General features: G+C 40.0%; 1 protein-coding gene and 1 pseudogene across 1 annotated transcript in view; one reads left to right on the forward strand and one right to left on the reverse strand.

Annotated features, from left to right (window-relative positions):
* Nucleotides 1-25,171, forward strand: part of PLEK (pleckstrin) — a 49,354-nt gene that overhangs the window by 337 nt on the left and 23,846 nt on the right. The window contains exons 2-3 of the mRNA XM_070429371.1: nt 3,140-3,231; nt 24,907-25,138. Of these exons, the coding sequence (XP_070285472.1) occupies nt 25,097-25,138 (42 nt within the window). The 5' untranslated portion in view covers nt 3,140-3,231; nt 24,907-25,096. The remainder of the gene's footprint in view (nt 1-3,139; nt 3,232-24,906; nt 25,139-25,171) is intronic.
* On the reverse strand, nt 4-25,091 carry LOC139019649 (uncharacterized; annotated as a pseudogene).

Here is a 25,171-nt window from a genome sequence, read left to right on the forward strand (position 1 = left end):
CCACTAGGCGAGGAAGCGCACCGCAGGGACAGCTGCGAGGCCTCGAGCCTGCCCATTCCCCCGCTCCCCCTGCTGCGCCCTCCGGGCACCCGTGGGCTCGCTCCAGCCTGCAGGCCCCCGGTAGATCAGCGTGGCTGGGGGCGAGAGAGTTAATCCTGTTTACGCACCACAATCCCCTGCAGCTAGGGGAGAGGAGGATATTTAGGCTCCTCCTAGAGCGGCGGGGTTTGGTCGATGGAGAGGGTTGGGAGGAAGGGGTTCAGCGACACGACAGCAAGAAGCGAGACCTCCGAATGTGGATGCCTCCTCGGTCAGCACAGGGATGTGGACACCATTGCTCGCGGATGGGGTCCCAGGCAGACAGGAGGAGGCTGAGAGGCGAAAGGGAGACTGGAAGCGAGCAGGGCAGGAACCCGCTAGCCCGTGATTTAAATTTCAGGAAATAGGAGTCTTTCTAAAGCGTAGGGGAAATGGCCGAGTAAAGGCGCAGTTCCTGCTAATGCGGACTGCAAGCTACACTGGATTCGGAATGTGCGCGAGAAAAGGGGAAAGATGAAGAGAAAGAAAATAAGCAATACTCAAGGAGGTACACCTGGCGGTGTATATTTTAATTGTGCATATCATTGTCTCAAGAATTTCACGGTAATGAATCACACACATATATTTATAGTTCTTGATGGGTGAGTTATTAACCCTGTAAAAGGCAACTGGCATGTCTGGAAGGCATAGTTGGTGGACTATGTCCAGGAGGGATCCTCCATAAAAGATTATTGGCAGAGCCCTTGGCCGGACACATTTGCATATTAAGTATGATTAGAGAGACTTCAAGGCAGGAGTCGGTTGACAGATCCTGATTTTGGAAGCAAGCAGAGACCTGGGGTATTAGGGCTCTATTGAGAATGGTTTCAGAGAGTGGAGAGCAAGCTTCTGCTTCAGCACCACCCAGGTGGATAGTACCAGGACCGGTGAGCACACCTGGGTGATGGAGAAGCGGTTAGTGAGGACTAGTGGGTAGGAACGGGTCTGTTTGGTAGTATTTGTTCACCCGGGCTGGTACCACTTTTCTTTAGGAGTAGCGTCGTCTCGAAAGTGATTTGTTTCCTACATTATTCTACAAAAATAAATCAGTTTTAACTCTCATTCCAGAGTTGTTTGCAATATTCCCTACACTATTCTGAATAGTATTAAATTGTGTAGAGCTGCAGAATTTTGTATGGTTGCTTCCCTGACACTGGATAGATTTGCTGATCACACCATAGTTGCTTATACTAGTATAATGTTTTTTTTGGTTTCTCAATAAGACTTTGCATCTTCAGATCACCAAATAATGTCTATCACAGTGTCTTCTGTACAGGGAACCTTCAAGTATTTGCTAGTTTAATCAGCTTGTTCTCACTTGAAGGGAGGGAGTCAGACTGGGTGGAATGTATTGAAAGTGTTCCTGGCAGCAGAAGCAGTTTGTGTAGTTGTTCAACCCAGAAGCCCTACAGTCAGACTTGTTAAAAATCCACACTCTACCACTTCACCTGTTGTGTGACCTGGGGTCTCATAATTTCTTGGAAGCAGTTTTCTCATCTGTAAAGTGGGCCGGGGAAGCAGATGTTATCTCTCTGAGAGAGTTGTGATAAAGAACCAACAAGGGATGCACATTTCAGTACCTAGCTCTAATATTAGCAATCATTATTAATTTGAAACCCGAAGAACAGTAGGCATATGTAAGGATGCTCAACCCTCCCTAGGAGAAGAGCCAGAGGAATGCAAATTAAATCAGTAATATCACAACTATTTTGGCCTATCAGCTTGGCAATTTTTTTCACTATATTTGTAATTAGTTTTATTATAAAGAATTCCAATTAGGAGGACCAGCCAAATGAAGACACACCTAGGGTGAGGTCTGGGAGGAAACACAGAGTTGGCAAACATTGTACATACTTAAACTTCAGTGTTGGCAAGATGTAGCGAAATCAGTACTGTTAGACGTTGGTAGAAAAATATAACTGCTATAACCTTTTATTAGAAGTAATCTGAGGAATTTATTGAAAGTTTAAAATTATACATCTATATCCCTTGTGTCAACAATCCTACTTTTTAAAACTTACCCTTTAGAAGAAATAAAGACACCATCACCCTGGATATGTGTAATATGGGTATTTATTGCAACATTGGTTATAAAAATAAAAACAAAGAATAAACTGAATGTCAAAAATAAATGGCTGAATAAGTTTTTATATGCCCATACTATAGAATTTATGTAACTTCTTAAAATAATAAATTATACGTTATATTGGGAAACACGTATGCTAAAACTGTTGTTGACAAAAGTAGGATGGCTTCACTGTGGTAAACTGTGAAAGTCCAAGGGCAGGCATTTTTGTCTGTTTTGTTCATTACCATATCCCCAGTCCAGTACATGGTAGTGCTCCATAAATATTTGTTGAATTGTGCAGGAAGCCACCGCTTTCCCAATACTGTCCTAAGAGTGCATCAAGGAATGCGGAAGGCTGATGGACCATGGACTTAGCAGGGCTGTGTTGAGATAGTGGTGGCTCGAAGCAATTACCTGACCTGCTAGCCTCAAAGTAAATGTTTACTGATCTTTACTGATCTTTATTGACCTTTGAGATGGTCTGTCTGCTGCCTGTTTGCCGTGCTTTACTGAGGGCAAGATGTGTATCTAAAACTGAATAAAAAGCAGACCGGTCAGAATTTCGGTGTGTGTTCTTCTCAAAAGAGACACCCCTGGCCCCCAATGCCTTCTAAATTCATACATTTTGTATAGCATTTTCATTTGTGATCCTGAACCCTAGCCGTGCAGGTTGCGGCAAAATTGACTTCCTGTCCTTGTTGTAAATATGTTCATATGGAAATTCTCCCATATCTTGAAAAGTAATTAGTTAGATCTATATGATTTATCTGGAATAATGTAAGAGAAAAATCTAATTGTAAATAATATCTATAGTATGATGGTATTTTAAAATACTTAAAATTTTAAAACTATATTAATTTGTACATATTTTTATTAATTTGAAAAAGCATTAGAAGTACACAGCAAACTGGTTATTCTGGTGAATGGGGATGGAAAGAGAATTACTTTAGTTTTTTTTGGAAATTTTTACTTTTTTTCTCACTTTTCATTCAGCAGTCCTACAGTCTCAAACCAGCTTCTACCTGTGCATTTGATGAAAGTTTTGGACGTGGAGTGAGATGACTTCAGTTTGAATTCTGGCTCAGGTATTAATTGTTTTCTTTATGCGAAGCACTTAAAATGTTTGTATTTCAATTTTTATTGTTGTAGAATGGGAATTAAAACGCTTCCTTCTCACTGTAGTGAGAATTAAAAGGAGAAAGAAATGAAAAATGTTTTAAAAAATTGTTTTTCAAATATGAGGTGTTACTAATGCCAGGCAACATGCATTATTAAAAACATATTCAGAATCATAAAATGCAACTTCTTAAAATGAAATTAATAAATGTAAAGGTAACTGGACAATTTCTCATCACTGATATAAATATGCAACAAATCTGGGTATGGAGTCTAATGGACCTGTATTTATATCCCAGTTCTGCTGAGTACAAGCTAGGTGACCTTGAGCAAGACAAGCTACGTTGTCTCTCCAGGATCCAGTGTTTTCATTAGTACAATGTGTGTGTGTGTGTGTGTGTGTGTGTGTGTGTGTGTACATACAGGAGTGGGCAAAAGTAGGTTAAATACCAGCCATTATTACCTAAAAGATAAATCATATGTAAGGATAAAAAATAATACAAATAAATAATACTATAATAAATAAATAAATACATAAATAAATAAATAAATAATATGAGTAAATTCTTGTGTATTCACAACTGTAAACCCACTTTTGCCCACCCTTGTATATGTAAAATCCAAACCCAGCACATTTTACTCTCTTTTTCATTCCTTCTGTCCCTTAGCAGTACATTTTCGGATGGGAATTCTTAATGATCTCTTCAAGTTTATTTTACATTTAGAGTTCTTCAATCAAGTAAGAAACAAATCGAGTCAAGGAAGATAGAGCACCTGGGTGTTTCTCACATCCTGACTCCCACCTTTCTTTCCATCATGCACATATGTGCCCGCATGCTCAGATGCCTCAAATATCCTCAAACTGAAACACAATATACAGTCTCAATCCTTCTCTAGATGTATATAAGGTATTGGTGGACATTACGAAATTCTCAGGCTCTGAAATCACAAAATGCAATGAGACAATTTCCTGCCGATGACGACTGGCCTGGCCCCAAGCTTCTCAGGATCATGAAATTGGCTCCATTATTTTCTTTCTTCTCCTGCCTTATGTCTTACAAAATGGCATCTTAAATAACCACAGGACCTGTAATACTGATGAGTAAGAAGCCATAAACAGTGGAATAGATTGTGCATTATAAAATAGGAAATGAAATGACTGATTGAAAATCAAAGCACAGTTCTCAAAGATGAAACTGTGGCTTAAAGCACAACATACTGTCCGAAAACATGCTGAAAATTGTACATGAGGAGAGATGGGGAGTTAACAGGGTAGGAAGCAGTAAATAGACTTTTATTTATTTATTTTCTTGAGATGGAAAGATGCTATTAAAGCACTAGATTCTGAAAATCTGACCAGTGTTTTATGGAAAATAATGTGCAGGGAATTTCCCCCCTCATTTTTTTTTTTTTTACTAGTTCCATATATGACACACAGACATTCCGAACGCTGGAGTTGTGTCTGAGTACAGCAGGGTTCATGGTCTGGGCACTCAAAGGACTGGGTTTGAGTCAAAGAAGAGGGTTCTTGAGAGCTGCAATATATGCAGAGTGGCTGGTGTTAGGAACTCAGTCTAACATAGGTGCTGTATTCCTTATCTATGGGTGCATAAAAAATTACTCTATAACTCAGCAGCTGAAAACAATGTGCATGTATTATCTTACAACTTCTGGGGAGTCAGGAGCCCAGGAGAGTTTAGTTGGATGATTTTGGTGCAAAGTCTCAAGCATTCAAGCTGTTAGCCAAGGATAGAGTGTCCTGAAGATTTGGTGGGAGCGGAGGGTCTGCTTCCAAGCTCACTCACATGGGTGTTGCCAGGAAGCCTCAGTTCCTTTCTGACTGTGGGCTGGAGGCTTCAGTTCCTCACCCTTTGGGCCTCACCACATAACATGGCAGAGAGCCAAGGCAAAAACTGCAGTGTTTATAACCTTACTAGAGGCCTGGTGCACGGGATTCATGCACTGGTGGGGGATGTGGCCTGTGGAGATTGGCCTGCTGTGGGAGCCCCACTCATCCAGATCAGCCAAGCGGCTGCACAGCTGCTCATCCTGGTCAGCTGAGTGGTTGTGGACCTGCCCTCCGAGCAATTGCTCCCGCTGTGGGAGTGCCACTCATCCCGGTCAGCAGTGCCGCTCCCACTTTGAGAGTGCGCTGACCACCAGGGGGCAGCTCCTGCATTGAGCGTCTGTCCCCTGGTGGTCAGTGCACATCATAGCGACCGGTCGACTGGTTGTTCTGGTCATTCCGCCATTCGGTTGCTGAGCTTTTACTATATAGGATCTTGGAAGTGATATACCATCACCATTACCATATGCTATTGTGCTAAGGGAGGGAACTTCACCAGGGGTGAATACAGGAGGTGCGTATCACTGGGGGCCAACTTGGAGGCTAAGTACCTCAGGTACAAAAGTATTTATTAATAAGATGGTTCTCCCTAGGAAATGTCAGGTCGATCGGAAATCTTCCTAATAAGGAAGCCCCAAAGCATAGGTATATTTTTGTTTGAATAAATAGAATTTTTTTAGTGGTCACTGCACCACAAATATTTAAAACTGAGTCAACAAAATATAGCCCTTGGGCCTAATTTGATTCTGCCTATTTTTTTGTATGTTTCATGAACTAAGAATGGTTTTACATTTTTAAATAATTGGAAAAAGAAAAAGAATAATTATATTTAATGACAGGTGAAAATACATAATTCATATTTCAGTGTCCATAAATAAAGTTTTATTGGAACACAGCTGTACTCATTTGTTGAGATATTGCCTAGGGCTGCTCTGGTAGTAAAACAGCAGAGTTGAGAAATTGCAACAGAGACTGTATGGCCTGCAATCTAAAATATTTACTATTTGGTCTTTACTTAAAAAGTTTGCCAACCCCTGACTTAAAAGGACATTTGAAATAAATTTAAAATAATATCCTTGTAATTTATACATTATGAAGGATATGAAGAATTTTTTATTGATAATAGAGTATGTCATAAGGGTTAATATTTGTGTAAATATAAATTAATATTTGTCTACTGAAATAATGAAACTGGACAACCAATGAGTCCAGGCTACCTTTCATTGCTTGGGCCAATTTGGCGGAGACAGTTTGAATCAAATATGAGCGTTTATTTCAATAATGCCGGTGGGATGGGAGAGCAGCAGGTTACCCACAAAAATCTGCTCTGCACCCCATCATAAGCCAGCTGCTTATATTGGATAGAAGGGCAAAGATTACGTGGGGAAGTAGGAATTACAAGCATGGGAAAGGAGGCACAGGGTAATCATTACAGGTTATGCCATGTGGGCTGGTGGGTCGCAGGAGGGTGGGCACCTCCGGACACCCTGGGACCAGATTACAGGCAATAGGGGCTGGAGGTTGTAAAGAGCAGGTGCCTCCAGGACTAGATTGCTTTGCCACAAGGTTGTCAATCTTTCCATAATGATAGGCAGTTCTCGGGACAGGAGGATGGACTGCATTCCGATGTTAGCTCCCATGTCTCAGGGCATACAACTCTCAGCCAGGTGAAAATGTGTTTTCTAGTCAGAACAGAACCATCATGATTAACAGAACATGATTAATATCTCTTATAATTATAATTATAATAATTAGTTTTTGATATTCTATTTCTGCCCCTAACAATTCCTTTGCTGGGGCTGAGGGCCACCAAGGTTCCTGTGCATCCTGAGGACTGGGCATTCTGTTTCCATTATGGGAGCTCACCAGTACCCTTCTAACCACTACCTTCTATTATTTAAGTAAGGGAAGGGTAACAGAATTTGCCACCTCCAAATATGCCACTTTGGCATAAGGCAATGAATCTAAGATGCATATAAGAAAAAGAAAAAAATTTCTTCCCTTACACAAGTCAGAGTCAGAGCGCTTTGGCAACTAAATACTACTAATAAAGTTGGTGTGGGGTGGGAATGGTACAATCAGAGAATGTACACTAAGGTTTTAACAATAACATTTGCCCTTTTACCCTTCATTTTTCTTGTTTATATTTCCTAGAGTGAATGGTGAATATGTATTACTTTTAGGCTATGAAATGAAAGGATAATCAAACTATTTTACAAACAAGATCAGAGATGGAAATGAGACCACGCACCGGTTACAACTGACCTTACTCAGTTTAGATCTGACTTTTGCGGGGACTTAAGGGGAAAAAATTGAGACAGGAAATATATGGATTATTTAGTCTGGTAAAAAAAATAAGCAAACATATTTTTCTAAAGAGACAAGGTTTTTTTCTGGCACTGAATTTAAGGAGAAATTTTGTATGTGTGTGGGTTCTTGTTCAAGGTACACGGAGTAATTTAATAAATATCTTAAAATGTGGTTTTGCAAAAGACAGACTGTTCTTCAAATGAATGTTTATATTGGCATACTGTAAAAACTAAGAGACTTATATTCCATCTTAACCAAGTGAAGATTTCTGTAAGAGACCAAAATAATAATATCATGTAAGTTCCATTCTTCAGATATTACCTAGTATAGGTAATAGATCCTAGCTCTCACTCTCACCTACCTCAGAGCCAAATTCAGAATTTCATCCTGAAAGGATTCAGTGCCAAAAATCCTTGAGGGAGGGATGAAGACCTTGAGACCCCCAGAGCAAGAATGATGGGCCAGGGACAGGTATAGAAACCCACTGGGACAGAAAGCTCCAGATGCCTAGCCAGGGGCAAACTGGGAAAACAAGAACCTCGCCCCCAGGGTAACCTATTCTCTCCATTTCATATCACTAGTCAGGCTCCTTGGCCCCTGATCTTCCAAAGTAAATCCAAATTCACTTTTTTTTTTTTTTTTTTTTTTTACAATGGACAGACATATCTGTGGTTAGTTTGTTATTCACATTTCTCACCAAACAGCAGAAACTTAATCAAACTCATGCAGTAGAGTTTGTTCCTCTTTCCAGTTACATATTTCTCTTTCCAAATTGCTACAGATCCTCTCTGTGGTCCAGGTTTAGCTTTTGTCCTCAACTGAAGATAACCCAGCTCTCATCTATCTTATTTAAAAAAACAACCAACCAACAACAAAAAACCCAAAAAACAAAAGCCTGGTTTGGTTAGTGGAGTAATTTCCATTCATTGTTCTCAAGTAAGACCGTAATGCCTTACCAACCTACCAAAAAATGACTTCTGCTTTTGGCATGACAGTAGACCACATACTCTCCTCTTACAAAACAACTAGAACCTACATAAAACACAATTTTTATTACATTGCTTATATATCACCCGAGGATATTTTTCCATTGATTTTTAGGGAGAGTAGAAGAGAGAGGGAAAGACAGAGAGAAATATCAATGTGAGAGAAGGACATCGATTGGTTGCCTCTTGCACATACCACGACCAGGGACCAGGCAGGGAAGAGCCCACATCCGAGGTACATGCCCTTGACCGGAATCAAACCCGGGACCCTTGGGTCCGCAGGCCGACCAAATAGCACTTTCTTTACATAAGCATCTGGTCTCAGGTTTTTCATACTGAGGACATTTTGAGATTTCAGTTTGAAGACAGCCTGAGGTCCTATGAGTAGCATACCCCGATCACCCTCTAATAGCTAGATTGTTTGTATAGCCCAGTGGTCGGCAAACTCATTAGTCAACAGAGCCAAATATTAACAGTACAACGATTGAAATTTCTTTTGAGAGCCAAATTTTTTAAACTTAAACTATATAGGTAGATACATTGTTATTAACTTAATTAGGGTACTCCTAAGGCTTAGGAAGAGCCACACTCAAGGGGCCAAAGAGCTGCATGTGGCTCGCGAACTGCAGTTTGCCGACCACTGGTATAGGCAGAGGGATTCATCTCTCCATTTTAGATGGCTTGATGTTTGTAGATCTTAGAATGCTTGCCTTTAGGGACACTTTTACTTGGAAAATTATAACACTAGTACACAAGTCAAGCTTTAACACATTTAATATTTGCTTGTTGAATGCAATGTCAAAAGATTAAGCATGTTTTACTTTTTTCCTCACAAGGACATAAAAATTATGGAAGGGGAACTTAACAGGAACTTTTAAAAAGGTAACAAATTTTTTCTTTTGGTAGCCCGAGGGTGGTTATGACAGATAGGTTCCAGGTTTTGTTTGTTTCATTGAACAGGGATTTTGCTGCAGTTTTGTTTTTAATATCTGCTTCTGCTTCCCTCTCTGTCAGATCGGCTTCCTGCAGGGCCACCACCAGTTGGTGCTCGGTAGCTTGAAATGCTGTAGGAATCAGGTGGAGGAGGGGCCCCCTGCCCCTTTCCATTGAAGGGGGAAGCCCTCTGTCTTGTCTGCCAACCTGATCACGACCATGTGAGTAGAGATCACTTCGGCTGCTTAAGTAACTGTCTCAACTTCCACCATAGCTGCTGTGGTCATCACAGCGACTGCTTTCCACTGTAAAATGATGGGGTCCTCCTATAGGTGGAGCACCATGTGAGTTACCATACCTGTCATGTGGATCCTTGCAGGAACTACCACTTGAATCAGGGGTCCTCAAACTTTTTAAACAGGGGGCCCGTTCACTGTCCCTCAGACTGTTGGAGGGCCGGACTATAGTTTAAAAAAAAACTATGAACAAATTCCTATGCACACTGCACATATCTTATTTTGAAGTAAAAAAACAAAACGGGAACAAATACAATATTTGTATTTGCATGTGGCCCATGGGCCGTAGTTTGAGGACCCCTGATTCTGAATAGTCATGATCACAACTGTAGCCATCTCTATCGCTATAGCCTCTTGATAGATAGTCATCACATGAACTGGAATGACCATAATCATGATAAGTGTAATCTCTCAGTGGTGGTGCATAATCTCTTGTATCACGAGAATTTGGATAATCTCTGTGTGAATAGCTGTCTTTAGTAGAATATCTATCCTCTCTTGGGAACAAATAAACATCTTTACCAGAAGGCGGGGTGCCTTCGAGGTGGGCCTTCATTACCATCTCTTCCACGTGATGGGGAGCCCTTCCTCCCATTCCACTGTTGCTGGGATCTGGTCTTGAAGGAGCAGAATTTTTTTTTAAGTGAAATTACTTTTTAAAAAAATACATATTTTTAAAATTAATTTCATAGAAGGAAGAGGTGAGAGAGATAGAAACACCAGTGATGAGATAGAATCATGGATCAGCTGCCTCCTGCATGCCCCATACTGGGGGGATCGAGCCAGAAACCAGGCATGTGCCCTGACCTGGAATCGAACCTGGGATCCTTTAGTCTGCAGGCCAATGCTCTATCCACTGAGCTAAACCAGCTAGGGCAAGGAGCAGATCTTTCGGAGGAGGACCCTTACTTCTCCGTGGTGGTCCTCTTTTTCCTGGAAGTGGTACCCTGGAAGAACTCATATTAAAAATCATGGAATAGTCACTATCATCCATGTGCCTTCCATGTGAGTGAGGTCCCCTGGTTCCTCCACTTCCTCCCCTGCCTCCTCTAAGACCTCTTGGAGGGCCTCTGCTTCTTGGAGGGGGAGGTGGCCCACTTCTACTACTTTCAAATGATGGATTAGTGGCTTCTTATACCTTCACAGTTTCCATCTGAGGACTTTCCATTCATGGCTCTGGCTGCTTTCAAAGGTGACAAAAGCAAATCCTCTCGATTTGTTGGTTTCAAGATCTTTATTTATTTATTTAAAAAAATTTTTTTTAAAAAATATTTCTTTATTGATTTTTTACGGAGAGGAAGGGAGAGAGATAGAGAGTTAGAAACATCGATGAAAGAGAAACATTGATCAGCTGCCTCCTGCACATCTCCTACTGGGGATATGCCCGCAACCCAGGTACATGCCCCTGACCGGAATCGAACCTGGGACCTTTCAGTCCGCAGGCCGACGCTCTATCCACTGAGCCAAACCGGTTTTGGCCTATTTTTTAATTTTTAATTGATTTCAGAGAGGAAGGGAGAGGGAGAGAGAGATAAAAACATCGATGATGAGAAAGAATCATTGATCAGCTGCCTCCTGCATGCCTCACATTGGGGACCGAGCCTGCAACCCTAGCATGTGCCCTTGACCAGAATGGAACCTAGGACCCTTCAGTCCGCAGGCTGACGCTCTATCCACTGAGCCAAACCAGCTAGGGCTTCATGATCTTTATTCAAGAGTATTTCTACTCTTTGCCTATATTTGCCAAATACTGCGTCAAGGGTTTTCTCATTTGTTTCTGTATTGAGGCCACCAATGAAGAGATTTCCTGGGCGATCAGCTTCAACAATTTTCCCCCTGGTGAGAGTCAAAGGGGTGACAACAATTTCAAGCTCCTAAGATCTCATGAACGGGCCTTCCTAGCAGTTCAGCACACGGGAGGGCCCCTGGCTCTGAAGACAAGAGAGAACTGCTGGAATTATTGCTCAAGGAGCGAATGGATACATTTTAGACAACAGAATACTATTTTAATGAAAATGAACCATTTAGAGCTATATGAAATAATATAAATGCATCTCTCAATACTAAACAAAAGTAATAAGGTCCTCAAGAATACAAGTAATAGCCCTAGCTGGTTTGGCTCAGTGGATATAATGTCAGCCTGCGGACTGCAGGGTCAAGGGTTCAGATTCTGATCTAGGGCACATGCTGGGGTTGCAGGCTCAGTTCCCCAGCAGGAGGTGTGCAGAAAGCAGCCAATGATTCCCTCCCATCATTGATGTTTCTATCTCTCTTTCTCTCTCTTTTCCTTGCTGAAATCAGTTAAAAAGAAGAAAAAAAATTTTTAAAGTCACATAAAAAAAAAAAAAAAAGAATACGAATAGGCCCCAGCCAGTTTTGCTCAGTGGATAGAGCATGTACAATTTTGGCCAAGGGCATGTACCTTGGTTGTGAGCTCCTCCCTGCCTGGGCCTTGGTTCGGGCGTGTGCAGAAGGCAACCAATCGATGTGTTTCTCTCACATCGATATTTCTCTCTGTCTTTCCCTCTCTCTTCCACTCTTTCTAAAAATCAATGGGAAAATATCCTTATGTGATTATTAAAAAACAACAACAAATAATAGAATTTCATATAGTTCTAAAACAAGTAAAATTAAGCAACAATAATCAAAACCGTTTGGTGTTGGCATAAAGGGAGATATATAGAAAATTGAAATAGAATAGAGCCCCAAATAAACGCTTGCATAGATGATCAAAAGATTTCAACAAAGGTGCAAAGACCCTCCAGTGGCGGAAAGGACAGCCTTTGCAACAAATAGTGTTGGAAATACTGGTATCCACATGCAAAACAGCAACAACAATAAAAACTGAAAATGGATCAAAGACCTAAGTGAAAAGCCTAAAAGTATACAAGTCTTAGAAGAAAACATGGGGGGAAGCTTTATGACATTGGGTTTGGCAAGATTTCTTGGATGTAATACCAAAAGCACAGGCTATAAAAGTAAAAATAGATAATTGGATTACATCAAAATTAAAAACTTCTCTGCATCAAAGGGCACTGTCAATAGTGTAAAAAGGCAACCTATGGAATGGGAGAAACTATTTGTAAATCCTATATCTGGTAAGGGTTAATATCCAAAATGTAAAACTAATTTCTACCACTCAACAACAAAAAGCCAAGTAACTATTAAAAAATTGACGAAGGACTCAAATAGACATTTCTCCAGAGAAAATATGTAAATGACCAACAGGCACACCGGAAGATGCTCAACATTACTAATCATTAGGGAATTGCAAATCAAAATCATAATGAGGCATCACCTCACATCCAATATGATGGTCGGTATGAAAAACAACAACACAGAAAATAACAAGTGTTGGTGAGGATGTGAAGAATTGGAACTCTTGTGTACTGTTGGTCGGAATGTACAATGGTGCACTCACTATGGAAAACAGCATGGTGCTTCCTAAAAAAAAAATAGAATTACCATATGGTCCAGCAATATTACTTATGAATATATATATATATATATATATATATATATACACACACACATACTGAAAGCAGCATCTTGAAGAGACAATTGTACAATAATGTTCATAGCAGCATTATTCACAATAGCCAAAAGGTGAAAGCAACCCAAATGTTCATTGACAAACAGACAAATAACATGTGGCATATTCATTAAGAGGGATACAAAAAGACGGAATTCTTACCATTTGCAACAGCATGGATGGAACTGGAGAGCATTATGCTAAGCGAAATAAGCCAGCCAGAGAAAGTTAAATATCATATGATCTCACTCATTTATGGAATATAATGAACAACATAAGCTGATGAACAAAAACAAATCCAGAGACAGAGAAGCATCGATCTGACCATCAAACCTCAGAGGGAAGGTAGGGGAGGGTGGGGGTAAGGGGGAGAGATCAACCAAAGGACTTGTATACATGCATATAAGCCTAACCAATGGACACAGACACCAGGGGATTGAGGGCATGAGTTGTAGGGGGGTGGGGGGGGGGGGGCAATGGGGTGATAAGGACACATATGTAATACCTTAATCAATAAAGAAAATAAAAATAAAATAAAGTAAAATAATAAAATAAAATAAAAAATATTCCAGACCAAAAAAAAAAGGGGCGGGGGGAGAAGGATATTATTTGGCCTTAAAAAGGAAGAAAATTCCAACACATTTGACAACATAGATGAAACTTGAGGACATTATAGTATGTGAGCCATAAGCTATTTGCAAAAAGACAAATATTGTATGATTTCACATATAGAAACAGAAAGTATGATGGGTGCAAAGGGATGGGTGAAGGGGGATATGGGAGTTGTTTAATGGGTGTAAAATTTCAGTTTGCAAGATGACAAGTTCTGGAGCGCTGCTCACAACAATGTGAATGTATTTAATACTATTGAGCTGTGCACTTAAAAATAATCAAGATGGAAATTTGTATGTTACATGTCTTTACCACAGTTAAAAAATGTGAGGAATGAGCAAAATTACTATACGGATAGAGATAGTCTTCCATGTAGGCATTTAAATTACAAAGGAAAACGGAAAGTGATTATCATGAAGTCCATCTAAAAAATAAAAACCTTTTCCTAACCTAGGGTTTCAATGAGTTTTTCTGCAAGTTTTTCCAGGTTTGTTTTTACATTTAGAGCTATTGAGTTAATTTTTATATAACATCTGAGGCCTGGGTCCTTTTAGGATTTTAATTCTTGAATGAATTATGATGCAAAGACTAACATATAGCTAGAATTCCTCAGCTGCAGTGGTAGATGCGGTGGATGTTCTATTCCTGCGGCAGCCTCTTGACCAGAGCCCCCTTCATTTCTGTCTTCGAGTCTGACAAGGCAGCTGCATTGAAGATAACATTGTATTTGTGTTCAACAAAACATAAAAATTCCTGAATAAACAATATCCCAAAATAACAGTAACAACAACAAAAACCACACACCTTCTTTAGAAACAAATACGAGATAATAAATATTCTTTTCTGCACTACACTTAAAAATGTTTAAATTCAGGATTTATTATAGCCATTGAACAAGAATAAGGTTGATTTACATTTCACTGCTTGTTTGAAGAGTTGTATGAAGACACCTGAACTGAACAGTATAATTGTTATTTATCTAATTATATTTAGATACATAGATCGATGTCCTAGATATTGCTTGTTTGGTCCATCCCTAAAGCAGCTCTTTGATTATGCGCCTCTTCTCAGGTTTCCATAACAGAAAGAGATTTATGTTCTTATTTGGTTGAAATTTGGGAGACGGGATTAAATATGCATTCTCAAAAACACTCTGGACCTTTAAATGCTTAAAAATTATTTCCGTGTTTACCTTTGCCTTTATGATGTTGTCCATGTGTGTACAAGTGATGACACGCAGGTTTACATGGATAATGTCTGAATGAGCACTCGGAAATGCTAAATGCAGGACCAGAGGTAAGAGAACGTGGGCCTTGACACTAGGTGGACCTGTTTCACTCTTAGCTTTGGCACTTATTAGATTATAGAGAGCTTCTTAGTCTCTCTGAACCTCACTTTTCCCTTTTACGATATAAAAAATTCTACAAAATGGAGAGAATTTTTCCTGCTTTGGATGCATAAACTAGGTTTTTTTTATAAACATAGCTAGATAGAGGAGGCCCTGGGGATTCCCTGGGGAGGCCCTGGGAATATACACGTTTCTAAACACTAAGAGTCTGAGCTGGATCCTGAGGGATGGATAGGATGCTTTCTCTGACTTTTCCTTTTCACCTGCTTTTCTGTTGCTCTGACAAAGAACACATCTCTCCCCCACTGCCTGCCTTTGCTGTTACCATGGTGATCCAGGTTCTATATAGCAGGCGTTAGTGATAGGACAGATTGTTTCTGCGATTTTGTGAAATCTCACTCTCTAAAATAAGGACCAAGCAGTCACGGCAGCAGTTACATGTGTTGGGCAGAGTTTCTGCCACCTCTCGGCCACATGGTAAGTGCAGAACCCACCTTCAGCCTGGCGTGGCGCCAGGTCCTGGTATCCTGGTGATGAGGGAGGCAGTCATCTGAGCTGATAAGATGCAGCAGTTGAAGATTGCCGTTGGCTTTTCAGTTTCCCTTCTCTTCAGTGTCTTTTCTGTGCCACATGCCTCCATGTTCTTCCCTTTCTGCCTTCAAACATCTGCTCTCAGATCATCTGAGTTGACACAGCAGAAGTGGGCATTAAAACAGAGATTCTTAGAATTGATTTCAGAAAACCTTTTACTATAAGAAATGTTTAGTAAATTATCATTTTTTAATTTAGTAAAAAATTTACTAGATTATTTTTAGTACTCATCACCCAACTTCAATAATTATGAATTCATGGCATATATATACATATATACATATATATATCTTTGTATATACATCAAAATATACATATATTTCATCCTCACCTGTATTTTTTTGCCACACATCCCAGAAATTATGTCACTGGATCCATAAATATTTTTTTATTGTTGCCACTATAATAGATGTCCCCCATTTTCCCCCTCCACTCATTCCCGTCCCCCGTCTCTCCCTCCCCCGTCCTTATTACATTGTTGTCTGTGTCCATGGGCATAAAGATTTTAACAGAACCTCTAAAAGGTAAGAATTGTTGTTGTTTGTGTGTGTTTAAATTGACCACAGTGCAATTTAAATTGACCTTGGATATACCCTATTTTTCTTTGATAAGTTCTGAAGAATAAAATTGACTTGTGCTTTTTCCTTGCATGAAAGCTTAACAGCAACAAGAATTTCCATTTTGTGATAAACAACTAGCGAAATGAACAAAGCTTACATAACAACTATTTTCAAACAGTGAAACTCAGGCAATATAGAACTGTGAGACCTGAGAGGACTGGAATAAGTACTTTAGGCTATATTATTTTCCAACCTCTCTATTCTGGTGGGATCAGTGAGATTTTATGTTGTTTGGCACCTGATTTATCTACTGCACACCACTCTCAGGTTCTGCTCCTATTCAGGGTGTGTGTGTGTGTGTGTGTGTGTGTGTGTGGCATGCCCCTTAGAACACTATACTTCTGGAAGCAAATAGATAATGAAGATATCCCATTAATGCCTGCTTTAATAATTTTCCAGTTCAAAATCATTATTGCGATATAAAAAACTCATGATATTCAACTTTGATTAATCATTTTTATATTTACATGTATGATAGAGCAGCCCATAATTGTTTTCCAAGAAAGATCTGTGTTCTAGCTTTAAAAATAAATTCTATAATAACCAATACAGAAATGATATATTCATCTATTGAGGTGCGAATTACTTGTGCATTCTATCAGAGTTAGAATAGAAGCAAATAGAAGCAATATTATCTTACACAAATGGTAACATGCAGTGCTACCGTTGTGCACCTTGCTCTTTCTCACTTAACAATATACATTCACCCATTCATTTATCATTTAATATTATTTGTAGAGCTTCTAATAAATGTCAGGCCCATTCTAGATGCTGGGGATGCAGCCTGTCTTTTGGGCGCATTGCCCTGACATCAGCAGTAGTTACAAGTTCAGACTCAAAATCCAATTAGTAGGACCCAATGGGACTGAGTCTAGCGCTAAGTTTACTCTATAGACATAAACAGGTTGAGGAAAACAGCATGCAAAACATCTTTGTTCCCATTGGTGATCCAGCAACTTCACACAGGGAGTGCGAACAGTTTTCATGAATGAGGTCAAGGTATATCCGATTCATCTTGAAACAGAGAACGTACTGTTCTATTTTTGTAACTGTCACTTTATATGATGCTAGTTATGTAGACCCAAGATGTGCGTGCCAATTCATTGCTCTCCCAGTAAGCAAGACATGTAACCAATTTGTGGTATGCAATAGTCCACATTTATGCAAGGAAGTGGTGCTGTGAGAAGGCAACCCCAGGATTATCTCCCCAAGCGGAACTGCTGCTCTCCCTTTACTCACATACATGCACTCTCTTGAGGGGAGACAGACAAAACAAGCAAGTATGTCCTAAGGACAGCACTGGTAAATGCTGTGACGACCAATAAGGATAAAGAACTAGAGATGGTGGGAGATGCTCCTTTATACCACAGTGAGGGGAGTCCTTGTATATTTATCATTCGTACACAGGTAAGTATAGCCATAGGATTCTTGCTCAGGAGCAGATTTGCTGGGTCAAAGAAAATGTGCTTTTTGTAATTTGGATAAATATAGTCAAATTTTCTTCTGTAGCGTTTCCTCAGCTTTATACTCCCACCAATGATGTGCCTGTTTTCTACCTACACCTTTGTCAACATAGGATGCATAAGTTTGGAGTCTGAGCCATCTGATATGTAAAGAATAGAATCTCATCATTCCTTTGTGATTCCTTTTATTATGAATGGGTTTACACATTTATCATAACTTTAAGAATCATTTAACCCCCTTTCCTGAGAACTGTTAATTCATGTCCTTTACCCGCTTTCTTTTGTTGTGATTGTATTTCCTTGTATAAATTCTCATTGCATTAAAAAATAATCCTTTTGCCTGAAATATGTAATAAATATTTTATTTCAATTTGAAATTTATCTTTTTGCTTTGTGGTGTTTTTCTAATACACTATTTTTTACTTTTATGGAATTTAAACTATTAGTTTTTTTATGACATCTCCATTCTGGGATTATAAAAATAATTTTATCTCATGTTTCCTGATAGGACTTTCCTGATATCATTTTTAATATTTAAATTTATTATCCATCTGGAGTTGATGTTGATACAAGGTGTGAGATGTAGAATCTAAAATTTGTTTTTTTCTATATGCTATCCATTACACCACCATGATTTATTGAATAACAACTTGATAATATTTCAGAACTTATCTACCTGCTTTAATTGGTAACCTAAGATATACACACTTTTGGTCTTTGCTAAAGACTACAACCTCAAACTTTGTGTTGCTCAACTGTGATAAAAGATGATTTACATGGAGGACTGCTTAAAGGATATTCATCTGAGAATTTTAAATATCTGTGTGTATTTTTTCCATGTTTCATTTCTGCATTAAGACAGAGAGTTGTTGTTTTTAAGTCTTCATCCTAGGATATTTTTCCATTGATTTTCAAAGAGAGTGGAAGAGAGAGGGAAAGACAGAAAGAAATATTCATGTGAGAGAAACACATCAATTGGTTGCCTCCCACAAGCACTTGACCAGGGTGGGGTGGGGAAAGAGCCTGCAACCGAGGTACGGGCCCTTGCCCGGAACCCTTGACCAGAATCAAATCCGGGATCCTTTGGTCCACAGACCGACGCTCCATTCACTGAGCCAAACCCACTAAGCCTGTTATTGCTCTTAATATCCTGGAAACTACCTTGAAAAAGACCCAACTATGTATAAAAACAAACAAACAAACAAACCAAATGTGACTGAATCCTATTCATTTCGTAGAATTGCAGAATGGAGGTATTGGAAAGGTGTTATCTGGCCCAGTTTCCCCTCCAAGAGTTATTTGACAAATATTAAAATAAACCCCAAATTTAACTTTTTCCCCTATATGAGAACTAAAGTGTCTTTTAAAGAAATGGGAAGTCTGTTTGAATCAGAATGAAATATACACGTTTCTAAACACTAAAGTGTTTAAATACTTTCAGAACCAAATTATGATCTGATATTTCATTTGTTTTAAATTCTTTTTGGGAAACAATTCCTTTCACCTTTTATGGTAGGTTGGCTGCTAGAGGGCCTGTGATCTCGCTGTGCTCCTGGTACCTCCCCCAGCTCCGGCCCCGCCCCCCAGCTCTGGTCCCCGACTGTGTCCTGAGCAGTCAGGCGGGAATCAGCAAGGACATTTGCTGCAGCGGAGAATACGTTGTGCTGATTTAGGAATAACAGCTCTGAGCTGATGATATCAGTAGCTTTTAAATAGCTTATTTAAAACTCTCTGCAGTGACCTCAGCTACACGTGATGCCACTTAGCTCATCTAGACGTGGGCAGGAAATGTAAGAAGGATGGTTGACAACTGGAATTCCAAGCAGCAGTATCTTCAGAGGCCCATTTTAGGAAAGAACTGGACTGAACAAGTTGAAGATTGAAGATACCCTTGGTATCCAGTGATCACGATGTAGATATAGAACCTGTGTGGCCCGGCCCTGCAAGTCTGGGGAGAAGTCTTGCCTCCCTACAGCAGTTGCACATGCTATTGCTCTGCACGTACCTTCTGTGGTGGGAGCTCTGGCCCCGTTTCTGGTTCCTTTTGTATTTTGTTGGTTCTGCAGGAGATGACTCAGGGGACTCATGGACACGGTCCTATCAGTCACTGTGGATTTCTCCTGTTGACCCTCCTTATGATTCTCTCTTGCAGCCAATGTGGCCTCCATAGCAGGTGATGCCTCCTGAGGTCGGGGGCATCTAGGCCGTAGATTCCTAACACCTAGAGTGCTGATGTCTGCCCTAGGAGCATGTGTCTTGTTGCAGAGCCCACGTGAAGATGCTGCTCCCAGCAGAAGTGCTGATGGGACAGGACCCTGAAAAGCTGTGCTTAGTCTTCTGGAGCCTTCAGTGTGCTAAAGCTACACCAAAGCAGGGGACACTTTGGCACCCGTAAATGCCATTTATCTGTTAATTAGACACCAAAATGATACCATAAAATCTCCAGCACTCTATACCTGTTACTAGTGAAGTATTCATGGACCATTATTAAACATGATCTTAATAAAAACCTAGATCATCACAGGACTCGACACCTTTTCAGTCTAATCAAAGAGCTGTGTGTGCTGTTTAAGAATCAGGACATAAAGTCTCCAACTGGTTTGTGTCCTGCTTTTTCCACTTATTTCTATCAAATGCTTTTTATTATATTCTAAAAATAAAATCACAACTCACATAGAATACAATGGAGAAAGAGAAGTCAAAGACAAGTTTATATGGAGTGAAAGAATGTTAAAATCAATTTACGAATGAGCAAAACCTTTTTTTTTTCCATGTGTGTGGGTGTGGAATTGGGTGGGGTAGTAGAGTGGACTGGAGTCTGTTGAGCCTCCATCAAAGAGAATTTACGAAGCTGTAAAATAATACAAATATAAGGAAAAACACAAACTCCATAGAATCAAATCACCTGTAAATGTGTGCTGTAAATGAAGCCTAATTTCCCATTGGAGACATACAGTAATCTTTTTTTTTTCTTTTCTTATTCTAATGTCTTACTTTTCCTTACACCAATAAAATGTACTATAAGAATGTTTTCAAAGTATTGATCCATTGTGGAGAATTAGAAGTAGGACAGAAAGAGTTTTAAAGAAGTAAGCCTAGACACACATAAATAAAAAAAAAGATATTCAAAGAGATTCTAATTATCTATCTGACCTGGAGATGGGATGTGACAGAGGGGAAGAGCATTTGCTTCAACTCTTATAAAAGTCCTAAATTCGTCACTCATTCAGACAGTTCCTCCTACTGACCACTAGGTGTTGCTCAGCAGGCATGGTGACCCGTGGCTTGAGGAGAAGCAGGAGTGTCACCTCTAATCCATCCCTGATAATGTTCAGCTGATAAACACATTTCAGCTACTTGGTGGCAAGACATTTTACCTAGTCCAGGGCTTGGCACATAGTCAGCATTCAAAGCATATTTCTTGAAATAAATTATTCAGAACACAGGGGGTTGCTTTTATACCGTAGGCATCCTAGAAATGTGATATTTTGGAGTAAGGATTCTTTACGACCTCTGGTCATATTCGGGCAAAGAGAGGAAACATTACAGTTTGGAAGCCACTTGGCCAATTAAACAAAACGAGGTAAATTTAGCCATGAAACGAGACTTGGTAAATCTATGAACTGTTTCCATGGCCTGTAAAAATACAGACAATGCAAAATACTTGTTTCAATGAAGACAGGATAACCATCCCTTCCTTTGGTTTCTGTTTTGCTCAGGTGCCATCTAATTTTTATTTTTTTCCACTCCTACACCCCCAAGCTTTCTAATAACTTCCAACTAATGTTGGTGCAATGAAAAGTGGATGGCGAGCCGTCTATATAGTTTTACATAATCTACTGTGGACGAAAGGGGCCACATGCTAACCTGACAAGCTCAGGGGAGGCCTGCATGTCAGTCTTGCAAACTCAGAGACCTAAAGTAACCACAAAGGATGGTCTGAAATTAAACTTTAACTAAAAACAGTTATGGTGGATTGTTACATCCTAGGCTGGTATCTTCATTGACAAGGTCAACCTTTACCTTAACTGAGCCTGTCTTTTTGCATCTATAATAACATACCCTTGAAATGTCTGGGTAACTTGTAACTTCTCTTTTTCTGGACCGCTTGGGGCACAACCAAATATGCTGGGCGCCAGGACAGATACCACAAGTTCCTTCATTATCGTGTTAATTGTTCCTGCACCCACCTAAGTATGTGTCCATCATTTTACTTTTTATCCAGTCCCAGGGGTTTCCCTGCTTTGCTTTCTCCCACCTCTCTAGTCTATAACCAATGGATTTCATGTAACCCACCTACGTCCCTTTCCTTTGATTGCAATGTATAAATACAGATGTAATCCGCCAATCTCCGGAGCATTATCTCAACTCATTGAGGTTCTGCTTCCTGGCATATGTGGACAGTTTGGCTCAAATAAACTTACAAAAATTCTTTACAGGTTTCAATGTTGTTGTTTTTTATGTTGACACTACATTAGCCTAAAATGAAAAGTGAAACATAGAGGGGCAGTGACTGCTGGTTAGATACAGAGTTGGAAGAAAGGAGGAGAGTGAGTCAGGAGGCTGTTAGAAAAAAAAACCCTCAAGAACAGATCTTCCTGCCCCTGAATTTCCTGGGGTTTTGCCTATGCAAGGCCTTTCACTCGTCCACTATTAAAAGTGCCCTGATTTTACTTTGGGGGATGAGCCCTCCTCCATCAGGCACTGTCCAGGTGGCTGAGAGGGAAGCACTGAGGCAGTCTAGTCCCATCAAAGGTGGGGTCCCTGGAACTTATTGTAGAGCCTGGAAACCATTGAAATTCTTTTAGTTTGTGTCTCAAAGACACCATGTACTAGTTCTTGCTTCCTGGAACACCACAGCTACCCTGATTTCTGTCCTTTCAAAGACCTGAGTCTTCTTTGTATGCATATATGCATAAACCTTGGATACAGACAATAGGGTGGTGAAGGCCTGGGGCATAGGGCGGGGCCAGGCTGGAGGAGGTTGGGGTGGGGAGGGGACATATGTAATACTTTCAACATAAAGATTAAAACACACACACACACACACACACACACACACACACACACACAAAGACCTGAGTATTTTTTCTTTGAATAAGTTAGCCATTCCACACTCTTCTAGTGAATTCCCATTTGCTTATCTTAGTCAGAGTTGGTTTTTATTGATTGCAGCCAAAAACTGCTAATATAATGAGGAGAGGGAACTAGTCAAAAATCTAGTCCTATGATTACTTCTATAATCTTTGTTGAACTTATCATTGAAAAGAATCAGCCCTACAATTTATCCAAAGAAAATTTCCCTGTCAATTTGTTTGATGATTACCTTAGTTTGTAAATATCCCATGAACTGATGTTTGGTACCTTAAAACTAAAATATAGCCCCTGGATATGTGAAAATGTATGTTTCGGTGCATCTCTGTTTTAAGTAATTCTTTTCATGTTTTCTAAAAATGTGGCTCAGTGGTTGATTGTCAACCTATGAAACAGGTCACGGTTCAATTATGGTCAAGGACACATGCCTGGATTGTGGGCTTGATCCCCAGTAGAGGGCGTGCAGGAGGCAACCAATTAAAGATTCTCTCATCATTGCTGTTTCTATCTCTCTCTCCCTCTTCCTTCCTCTCTGAAATAAAAAATATACTAGTACATATATTTAAAAACATGGATCAGCCCCAGAATAATGAAGACTCTTTGAAAATGAGAAATCACTAACATTTAATGGCACTTACTAAATGTCCCAGACACTTTTCTAAACATTTACAAATATCACCTTATTTAAACTTCAGAATGACCCCATTGAATAGATGTTATCATCCCCATCTTACAAATGAGAAAACTGAGGCACAGAGGGATTAAAGAACCCGCCCATTTTCACATGGCCAGATAAACATTCTCAAAGTTTGCTGCATAGAATACTAGTTTTATAGATTTCTACTTGTTTCCTGTGGCTTCTGTAACAGAGTACCACCAACTGCATAGCTTAAACCAGCAGAAGTTTATTGTCTTACAGTTCTGGGGGTTAGAAGCCTGCAATCCAGGTGCTGGCAGGGCCATGTTCTCTATGACTGTTCTAAGGGAGACTCTTGCTTGCTTCTTCTAGGTTCTGGTGCTTGCAGGTGATCCTCGGCATTCCTGGGCTTAAAGATGTATCACTCCAATCACTGCCTCTGTGTCATGTGGCTGTCTGCTCTCTGTGTTTCACTCCTCTTCTAATAAGAGCATTAGTCATATTGGATTAAGGGCCCACCTCCTCCAGTATGACCTCATTTTAGCTAAACTAATTTCATCTCCTAAAATCCTATTTCCAAATAAGATCACATTCTAAGGTACTAGGAGTTAGGACTTCTTTGGAGGGGGAATACAATTCAATCTATAACAAGAATGTTAATAGACATTGCTCAAAAAGAATTCCGTGGCCAAATAAATTTGGGAAACACAAAATTAAACACCACTACAATAAGACTGTCTGCTGCAGTACTTGAATTTGTTCATCTAAAGGCGAGTCACTAAGCTGAGACTGTAATGTACAATTTCTCAAACATGTGTGAGTAAGGATTGCTTTTTTACCAGCCTACTGTTGGGTTAGCATTGTGTGTGTCAAATGGTCCTCAGGCTGATGGGAGGCAGCAGTACCCTGGTAAGATCTCTCCCTTCTTTTCTGGTTCTACCTCTTACCTGCTCTGTCACCTTGAGACAACTGCTTACTTTTCTGAGTATGAGTTTATTGGTGTCTCAGATGGAGACAATAGTGAACTTCCCCCTGTGGATTTCTTGTAAGGACCACAATAAATGAGGCTGGCTGAAAAATAGCCGGTAGAGTACTTGGCATAGAAGTGGGCATTCATTTAATAGCAGCTACCTTTGTTATGCTAACCTGTTGGTTGTGAATTTCTTGGAATGTTTATTAAGCATTTCTAGGATCTCAAGAATCATTTCAAAACCAGGACTATTTCTACTGAGGAGGTTTTCTTGTTCATTTTTCCTCTTCTTTTGATCATTTTCCTTCTATTGAGGAGAATGATTTTCCTTATGGTTATACAAATTTACAGCTGCACGTTGAACAGTCTCCAGCATTAGCACAGAATGGGTTGTTTCTCTCTGCAGTTCCTTATTCTGATCTTCCACCCCAGTGAGGGGAAGAGGATGTGATCATGCGATCGCCAGCCAACGGGAAATTGTGAAAGGGACCTCACCATAGAAAAGCAGCCCACAAGTGCCTCAGCTCTCAGAGGAGGCTGAGCTTCTGAGAGGACTTGTCTGAGAGTGGACCCAGCCGTCTGTTTGTCCATCCAACATGGAACCAAAGCGGATCAGGGAGGGCTACCTGGTGAAAAAGGTAAGCAAGAAGTGCCACCTACACGGGTGTCAC

This window comes from Myotis yumanensis, unplaced genomic scaffold (assembly GCF_028538775.1).
Source record: "Myotis yumanensis isolate MYYU_CA2020_CCGP unplaced genomic scaffold, mMyoYum1.0.hap1 SCAF_11, whole genome shotgun sequence".
NCBI classification, from domain to species: Eukaryota; Metazoa; Chordata; class Mammalia; order Chiroptera; family Vespertilionidae; genus Myotis; species Myotis yumanensis.